This window comes from Lygodium microphyllum, chromosome 15 (genome assembly GCF_053477565.2).
Source record: "Lygodium microphyllum isolate KBCC chromosome 15, Lygodium_microphyllum_v1.1.10, whole genome shotgun sequence".
NCBI lineage: Eukaryota > Viridiplantae > Streptophyta > Polypodiopsida > Schizaeales > Lygodiaceae > Lygodium > Lygodium microphyllum.
Genome location: NC_141149.1, coordinates 101,385,968 through 101,395,988, shown reverse-complemented (window position 1 = coordinate 101,395,988; position 10,021 = coordinate 101,385,968). Strand labels below are relative to the sequence as shown.

At 40.8% G+C, this 10,021-nt stretch overlaps 1 protein-coding gene across 6 annotated transcripts in view; it reads right to left on the bottom strand.

The window, feature by feature from the left end:
- Nucleotides 1-1,697: 1,697 nt before the first annotated feature.
- LOC148024831 (uncharacterized) overlaps nucleotides 1,698-10,021 on the bottom strand; it is a 294,466-nt gene continuing 286,142 nt past the window's right edge. The window contains exons 11-12 of one of the 6 annotated variants that reach the window (XM_087694487.1): nucleotides 2,393-2,473; nucleotides 1,698-2,291 (exon numbers count right to left, since the gene is read on the bottom strand). In XM_087694487.1, coding sequence (XP_087550613.1) covers nucleotides 2,259-2,291; nucleotides 2,393-2,473 — 114 coding nt within the window. In that variant the 3' untranslated portion in view covers nucleotides 1,698-2,258. Of the gene's footprint in view, nucleotides 2,302-2,392; nucleotides 2,474-10,021 lie in introns of those variants that run through there. The other 5 variants (XM_087694486.1, XM_087694488.1, XM_087694485.1 and 2 more) reach the window with 5 other exon arrangements.

The following is a 10,021-nucleotide window of genomic DNA, read 5'->3' as shown; positions in this document are numbered from 1 at the left end:
CACATTTACTTTGAAAATTCAAATTTGAAAGCAACATTAAGGATCAAAAAGCCATAAATACATTTTGCAATAATGGTTTTAATAAGACATACATATGGATGCTAGTAACTTTATATCTAGAAAAAGACTTCCTTGGATTCTCTTTGATATTAGAAAATCCTAAAAATTAGACTAGTGTAAATCCTCCTTTTTGGGTTGGGTTCCCTAACCCTAACCCTTACCATAAGAAAATAAAGCTACTCATTCTCTCTCTTACTTCTTTCTCCTACCCATCACAACGACTAAGCTCTCATCGGAGCTAATAATGCTTGACCTCTCCCCCCCACTTTGCCCACATAGCTTGATGATGGCATCTTTGCCCTACAACGCTACCCATTTTGCCAAGCACACTACTACCATGATGGCAAGAACTTCAAGGAGTGTAGAGATTGTAGTTAGAGTGGCATGATATGGTCTTAGAGACAAAGGAACATGCATTTGGTACTTGCTTCTATATGAAAGGGCTAACATACTGTATTATCCCTACCCAAGGTGGCACAACTATGACTATGGTCCCAAAATACATGGTAGATACAATTTTCTAAGTATCCACAATGTGTAGGTCAAGACTGCTTAAAAAATATACACTTTTCAACCCAAGGATCTAAAGAAGTCTTTTGCCATTTTTATCAATAACTTTAGTAACTACCTTGTCCAGTCTTCACCACCACTTGCAACTATGTATAGCTACTTGTAAGAGTACTGAAACAAATACCCCCTATATGAATATAGCCTATCACCATTGTTGTTTGATGTGAACATAGGCATATATTGTGCAATAATGGCACAACTTCTCCAAGATCTCCTCCTTCCATCTTATTATGTCATTGTGCTAGAGGATATAGTTGACTACAGGTTCACTTATTGCACTTGTCCTTTTCTGAGTCATTCATTGAGCTGTAGTAGTTAGTAATGAAGTACTCCTTGAGCAAGAGTTTCCTATCCCAAATTGAAGCCTCTCCCTTAATCATAGATATCATTAAAAAAAAATCAAAAGAACAAAAAATAGAGAAAATGCTCCAACCATAATGGGCAAACACTCATAACTACTTTACTCAAGGGTCCTCAAGTGTAGAGATCCCCAATGGTTTGATTAGTTGGCTTTATCTCTAGCTACCCAGCCCCTTTCCCCACCTCAATAACTTAAGGCGGCTGTTAAGGCCACTATCCTACCACTAATTGGGTCTTCAATTGTGGGACACACACCATATGTAGCTTCAACAATTTGGTATTAGAATCATCTCCCACTTCTCCTACTTGCACGTGCACGAGCGCACACCCACCACCTCACCAGTCAGTGAGATTATCCAAATATACACGAAATATACACCGTGTGACTAGGGTAAAGGGGTTAGTAGATATCCACCTAATTGGCTGGCAATCTTATAATCCCTCAAATAATGACCTCAAAATCCCCTTTGAATGGCCAGAGTGCTGGGTAGACACTTTGCGAATGTGAAAAGAATATGTGATATTTTTTAAATTACTTGTCAAGGAGGCCTCCTACGTGTGCATGGGAATGTGTAAGATTCTAATGCAAGATCTACATATAACATCTTGCGTTGGCTATACTGGATTTAAAGCCAGAAAACAACTTCTATTGATGTGATTACTTACTTTTTCATTTGCTGCTCTGCAGAATTTTGCTGGAGACCAAAGAAGACAGCTCTTTGATAATTTAGATCATAATCATACTAAGGTTGGGTTCACACACTATGGTGGTGGAAGTTTTAGCAATTGGAGAACATCTACCATAGGTGTTCACACTAGCGATGGCAGAAGTGCATGGAAATATATTTTTCATTATTTAAAAGCAACCAATCACCAAAGTTTATACACAGTTTTTGTTGAATTGAATTTTGCCACTCATAAAGTAGAACATCTTCCATCTGCCAATTTTTCCTTTCAAGGGTGTGCGGTGGTAGCCCAGTAGAAGTGGTGGTGGGAACCACCCTCTTGCTTTCAAATGCAAAGTACACACATTGGTTTAACACCCCTTCCCTTTTTTTCCCATGCTGAGTTTGAACCCAGCCTAAGCTTGATTTCCTGCAAGATAAGCTGTATTAAGTATACTTAGGACCTCAGATTGAAGGAGATGAACTACCTTTTGGTGTACAGCATGGAGAATCCAGCAAAAGTCTGCTTGGAGGCATTGAGACTGATTATCTACTTCACAAATTGAAGTATATGCACACCGATGAGACATCCAATTGCAGTCCCTATTGTGTAGCCAAGAGTTCCAACCAGAACTGCTGCCTTCACCTGATGTCAGTACTTTGTAAGCATTCAGCAAGGAAACACAATTAAAATGAAAGGCCTGCTACGGCCCAAAAAAGGGAGAAAAAGTCCTGACCAGATCTCTCCAACCACAACAGGTGGCCATTGCTGCCGCTGTTCCTGGACCTCCAATATTAGCATTGGATGCGACTAGAACCTGCAATTTGAACCCCACATAATCCTGATTATTGTTCTTGATAAGTAACCACTTACAACTCACTGGGAAATGCTGAATGCTCTGTAATCGCAGTACGCAATTATTGCAAGTGTAACCTTTTCTATTGTCACTCTGACACTCTCTCAACACATAGCCTGAAATCTTTCAATAGAAAATAATTGCCTATAGCTCTCCCAGTAGATAGTGTGAAGCAAGAGCTTAAATACAAGATTTGACAGAAAATGCTTTCCAGTAATTCTTTACAGCATCCATTAGGGTGAGTCCATTCGGAGCACTATCCAGTATTCCCCTGGTGGTACTAGAGATCAAAATTGGCAAGCAATAGAAAGATGCCATACAATGAGCTGTGCTCAAATTAAGCACAAAAACCTTTAGAATAAAGATGGAAGACAAATATATTTAGATGAATCAAGAGGAGAACAGAGGACATGAAGAAATTCTTGTTTCACTTTACTGCCCCCTACATGGATGATTGGGACCCTAGACTGTTTAAACTAACAAATTATTTTCAAAGAGGGATTGCTGCAAAGATTACCTGCAATCTTTTCCTTTTCTTGGCAATGTCCAAAGCTTCTAGAAGCCTAAACCAAAGAGTTGATTGATGTTGACTACACTAATGACAGAGCCCTATTGCAGGGAACTAACCAAAGAGCAATGGAAGAAGATAGTAAAAGCCATTGTCAATGTGGGTGCATTTGTCACCTACAATGACAATGAAAAGGAGAGGATTGATAGACCTCTCAACCCTATCTGAGCTACCATGGACAAAGTATGGTAGCTCCATTCTCACTGACAGATGGAGCAACCGAAGGAAATGGGGCATCATCAATATACTTGTGTCTTGTCCGCTTGGCACATACTTTTTGGTGGGCCATAGGCACACTAGCAAGAGGGAGAGAAAAATGATACGCGTGTTCTTCTACCACCACATTTGACAAGCCATCTTTGAGTTATGTATTGTGTTTCTAAATTTGTTACTTGCTTAAGCTATTAAGTATCTCCTCCCAAGCCTCTCTTTCTCTTGAATCTTAGAAAGCTCAACTTTGTGTGTGTATGTGAAGTATTGTGCAAGTAGATGGGCCCCTCAAATGTGGAGCAAGTTGTTATTGGCAATGCATTCAATTGTCAACGCATGGGCTGCTTGCTTGAAGCAAGTTTCCCACAATTTTATGGACTCCATGTGCAAGTCATTGTCTTGACTTGCTAATGAAGGACATTGGGAAGCTCAAAGGAGTAAAGAGGGTGGTGCTTAAAGCTACATAAGTCGTCACTTTCTTCACAATAAAGGTAATGTGCTTGCAATGTTTCACAAGCATAGCAAGCTTCAGTGGAACAAGCCTTCTTTGACTTGGTTTCCTTTCATGTGGTTACTTTTGGAGTGCCTTTATGAGATGTGGTTTGCCCTTCACTAGACAATGGTGTTCACTCTATGGAACGAGTGGAATGAGCATAGACAAAGGAGGCTAAATCCATGTAGCACTTATGCCTAAATGAAGAGTTTTGGTGGAAGGTTCATGGTATTGTTAATGCGGTGACTCCCTTTTATAGGATGTTGTGCATGGGCAAATAATTATGAGGGGTCTACCATGGGGCTTCTCATTCACTTCTTTAGAGTAGCATTGGTGGAGGTGTGGGCTTACACAGTGGTTATAGAGACAGTGTGTCCACACCTCATTGATATAGCAAAGAGGAGATGGAAATGTATGCATAAGCCCATATATGCCTTTTCAGCTTTGGTGCATCTAGCCTACAACTCGCCCGCCATCATGAATGAGCATGAGACACAAGAGGCCACAACTATGTAGCACTTGTGCCTAAATGAAGAGTTTTGGTGGAAGGTTCCTGCTATTGTTAATGCAATGACTCCTTTTTATAGGATCTTGCACATGGGCGATTATGAGGGGTTTACCATGGGCTTCTTTTTCACTTCTTTAGAGCAATATTGGTAGAGATGTGGCTTACACATTGGTTACATTGACTGTGTGTATATGTCTCATTGATATAGCAGAGATGAGATGAAAATGGATGCATAAGCGAATGGATGCTTTTTCAGCTTTGGTGTGTCTGGTCTACAAGTCACGCACCATCATGGATGATAAAGAGCTCTTATCAGGCCAGCTTGTGTACTTGAGTCATATTGTGCATGTAGATGCCCACAATGTACTATTGGAGGAGCTTGGGTGCTATGTAGATCAGAGAAGGCATGTGGCATTTACTTCTCCCACTTGTTGGAGAATAGATTTACTTGTAAAGCCTCTCTTTTGGTGGTAGAGCTTTGGCTATACAATGAAGACTCTTCAGCCCTTAGCTTTGAGAGTTCTTGTCCAAGATTGCTCTTTGGGTGCACGTGAGAGATTGAGGTCACACACACAGAGTCACAATGGACTTAGCACATGATAGTTAGAGTCACTAGTCTTATGCCGCATTAACTAGCACATGATGCGGGCGATCCTTAGTATGGGCAGTCCCAAGCGAGTAAATGTTGAGCTAAAATGGCATTAACTTCTTTAAAACAGCCTTGAAACACGCTTAATTAATGAAAATTACCGAACTTTATTAAAAGCAATGCGATCCTAGGGAGTGTTTGTGTCCCACATGCAAACCCTAATTTGGGAGGATCCAAAATTTCCATAAATAGACATGCTGCCCTCCATTCAGCCCAATCTTGTTTATGCAATTTGCAGGTGGTAAAGCTTCAATGTCCACACATCGTTCGTGGAGGATATCTCAGTTAGAGCTGTTCATCATCATCACCCTGTACTTCCATTCCAACCTGGCTACACCAGCTAGGAGCTATCACCCATTGCTGACGGCTGCACGCCAGTCTGTGTTTACACCAGCCACCTGCTGCCAAGTCTCAAACACGAATCAAATTGCTGCGTTTTGACCATTTGCTGCCGTTCAATCCCTTGTATGCTGCGTTTTGCTGCCATGCCATCATTTGGAATTGGGTTTGCTGTTTTCAGCCTCCTCTTTGCCTGACATTGATCTAGCCGTACCCTTCTGCATTTCCTCCTGCAAGACAACTTTAGATGCTGCCGTGCTATGTTTCGGGATCCAGTAGAGTATGACACACTCTCCAACTAATTATCTTTGTCTCAATCCTTGAGACACGAGAGTTTGAGGTCCGATATTCGACACTCATCACTACGTAGCGTGTCCGCTACATTGAGCATTAACTCTGTTTTGCTATTAGTCTATGCTTTGTTGTACGGTTATATTTGGGTTTTTCTGTTAGGGCATTTCTTTACATGGTATTAGAGCCAAGTACTCTTTAAAGAAACCTAGGTTCTTCACCTAAAAGCTCTTCTCAGAACCAAGAACAACAAAAGGGATGATGACTTCGAACACAACACCATCACTTCAATCTCCTAAACTAAGCACGTCAAGAAATGAGTAGGAATGAGTCTTGCAGCTTGCCCTGCAAAGTTCTGGCATGGGAGGAGAGATATTGGACTACCATAGAGCCCAAAGACCTTATGAGATCACTCAAGTTGAGTACAACCTTGTTTTGATGCATCGAGCTCGATGATAGATTGAAGGTAAACTTGAGTTTCCTTTAGATTCAGTGCATTGGTCTACTGACTATGCATGAATGAGGGAATTCCCACTAAGGACTAGCTATCCTCATGTGGAAAACTGCACAAAGTACACACCTCTTCCTTCGTATCTCTTCTCTAATTCTGTGTCAGGTATGCTTATTTCTACTTCTCAATATATTGAAATTGATTCCTCTTTTGGGCATGGTATGGGAGATACTCTTGATGAAGAGTCCTGAGGAAGACAAACACTTTTACATGAACTCAAGAGAAGGTAAGCAAAAGATGAAAGAATCTCTTGTAAGTCTTCCTTCTCAATCTTTTCCTTCAAATTCATTTACTACTTCTCAAGGCTATTTTGAGCTGGTACTTCTTCATCTCATTTTTACACATTCACTATTCCTTCCACACCACATTTCTCATTCCCACCTATTTCACCCTCTTCTTCCAGTGCATTTCCATTTCCATCATTCACTTCTTCATTTCAATCATCACATGTGTCATTATAAACTACACTAGGGGATCAACATAGGCACATCCTTTAGGATCTCACATTGATCTCCTTATTTTTGTAGGGTATTCCTTTTGAGGCAAAAGCCTATTCTTTGTTCAATCCTTGGACAAACAAGGTGATCGTATGAAGGGAGTTTTTTATGAGAGAGATATTGTGCAGCCTTTTGCACCGGCCTTCAAGGTGGTTCCTCAATATATACCATTGGAGATAGTGCCTTCTAAGCTTAGTATGCTGCCTACTCTTTGACCTTCCCGTAGATTCTTCAATCCCTAGGTCCCCTTTGCCACGAGACTCATTACCTTGCTGGTACCAACAGACCATGCTAGATTCATCCTTCCATCAAATTCCACTTCGGAGGGCCCTAGAAGATTTACCTGGCTTCTCAGGGTTCATTTACATCTTTGTTTATAACAAACTACATAGCACATTCTGAGCCGAAAAGTTGGTAGGAGGCTCTTCAGCATTCCCAATGATGTGAGGCCATGGAAAAGGAGCTAGAGAGTATTGACCTAAATGAGACTTGGACCTTAGTGGATCGTCCGAGTATAAGAAAGCCATCACAACCAAGTGGATGTTTAGGACAAAGCTAAAAGTTGATGGGACTTTAGACAAGTATAAGGCTTGCCTCATCATGCAAGAGTTTTGACAAAAGCAAGGTATTGACTATGAAGAGACCTTTGTCCCTACTGCGTGGTTGGGATCATTCCATTTGTTGGCCACGCTAGTCACTCATCACGGTTGGCTGATCTACCAGATGGATGTCAAAAGTGCCTTTTTGAATAATTATCTAGAGAAGAAAGTCTATGTGGAGCAGCCACCTAGATTTCATTTTGCTGACTGAAAAGACAAGGTTTTTTGTTTGGGAAAGCCATCTATGGGCTGAAGCAAGCACCGTGGTCTTGGTTCCAGAGGATGGACAAGTTCCTTAGCACTTAGGATATCATTCTATCCCTTATGATCCAAACTTGTATGTCCGTATCACTTAGGAGGGGATCAACAACATCCTACTATACGTAGATGACGTACTTATCATTGGCTCAGATTCTATTGCCATAGCAGAAATTAAGGCCCAACTTAGTGCCACATTTGAGATGATTGCAGTTGTCTCCTTTTTGGAAAATGGAGATAATTTGATTTGAGGGTTGTATTTTTGTGTCATAGTAGAAGTACGGTCTTCAATTTTGGTGAAACAATATTGCACAGATCAGACACGGCCTATGGCCACACCTCTTGATCCCATAGTTCACTTATCCAAGGATGCTCTTCGTTAGCCCTTTGATGAGCATACCGTAGCTTTGTTGTTGGGAAGCTTCTTTGATTGATTTATACTAGACCAAATTTAGTATACTCAGTTAGCTTGCTTAGTTAGTGTTTCACTATACCTAGGATGTCACATTGGACTTCCTATTTACATATTTTGAGATATCTTCGGTGTACCTATTCTTATGGTTTGGCATATGGTTATGGTTTATACTTGTAGGGTTACATTGATTTTGATTGGGTAGGAGATCTCGATACTCCATGTTTCCACGGCGGCTACCTCTTTTTCTTGAGCATAGCTCCCATCTCTTGGTTAAGCCATAAGTAGTAGAAAGTGGTGGCTATTGAGCTAACATAAGCATTACATGCTGAATTAGGCTCTTAAATAGCCCAAAAAATGCTTAATTAATGAAAACCCTAAAATGGTGCATGGTTTGAGAGAGTTTTAAAATGGTGCGCTACCCTCCATTCAGCTCAATCTCGTTTTTGCAGGTTTCAAGCCCTCTAGCTTTGCTGCCCACACCTCATCCACGGAGGACATCCCAGCTGAAGTTGCCCATTGCTATCTATATCCATCATGCGCCTATTTCCAGACTCCATTGTGTAGTCTACGTCGATTTTTGCTCTGTCTTCTGATCAGCCACATCATCTATAGCTGGTGATCTTCTGAACTACCGCGTTTGTGATCTGTGGTTGCTGTTTGGACTGCCACATCATCATACTAGTGTTTTACTCCCTTTAGCAAGCCACATAATCGTACTTGTGTTTTTGCTGCCGTTAGCTTGTCATGTCATCATTAGCTTGCTATGTTTGCAATTTTCTCTCTCCTCTGCCTATCCGACACTGATCCAACACCACACATTGCTGCATTTGCTATTGTCTAACATTTGGAGACTACCTTGCTGCATTTTTTTGTTAGGAGTACAACATACTCTTGCTCAACACCTCTGCCTCAATCCTTGAGACATGAGAGTTCAAGGTACAATTTTCGTTCTTGTACGGTTGTTTGTTGCATGAGCATTGTATATTTAGTATTCAGTCATTCATTTAGATTTCTACTGTGTTCATTGTCTCTGAATTACCCTAATCCTAATTGTGTTCTTTTGAGTTTATGCTTTGTCATACACTTTCATTTATGTTTTTGCATTAGGGTATTTCTTCACACTCTATCTGAGCAAGGTTCTCTTCCACGAAAACTTGGTCTTTGATTTGAAAGCCCTTCATAAGAAGCAAGAACAATAGGAGGACAAGGTGACTTCGAACACATCTTCACCACATCATCATGATGCTTCCGAGCCTAGCACATTGAGACATGCAATGGAGTGGGCTTCACATATGAGATTTCATGAACCGCATACAATCTCATTCTCATGTATCCTGCTCAACAACAAATTGATGGTAAATTTGAGTTTTCCCCTTCAGATTCGGTACACCAATCTAATGATTTTGCACAAAGGATGGAAGCTCCACAAAGAATTGGCCATTCTAACATGGAAATTGGCATGGAGTACAAACCATTTTCCTCTCTACCACCATCATTTCCATCCTTACCTCTTTTATCTTTTACACACACTTCTCCACCTTCATTCACTCCTATGTTAGATACACGTGTTACTACTTCACAATATTTTGATTTTACTTTCTTTTTCCCATAAGATATTGGTGATGCTCAGGATGAAGGAACTCTTCATACCAAGTATTGGTTCATAAGCCTTGAAGAGGATATATTTTTCTTTTTGAACTCAAGAAGACGTAAACAAAAATTGGAAGAATCTATGATGAGTGCTCCTTTATATTTTAATTCAGATTTTACATCTCATGGTCAATATGATTTTGGTGATTCATCTTTTTCATCTTTTGCATTTAATGGACAAAAGAACCTAACACATTTTCCACATCTACACAAATGACAAATCCATTTATTCTCCCATCCATCCTACCCATTAGTTCCACTACACTCTCCTTTCAACCTCCATTAAGTGCACGTTTCATGCCTTCGCACATCACACTAGGGGGGTCCTTCACCTTTAGGCATGCCTTTTAGGGCCTCCACTTGGCGGGTGGTGTCTCCATGATGGAGATTCATCCTCTCATCCCCACAACTTTGGGTTTTTCACAGCTTCGGAATGCAACCTAGCCCTCATTGAGTGTGGATTAGTTTGGTACCACAGTTTGTCTCTATGGCATTACCTAGTGGGCCTTCTGGTCTTTCAC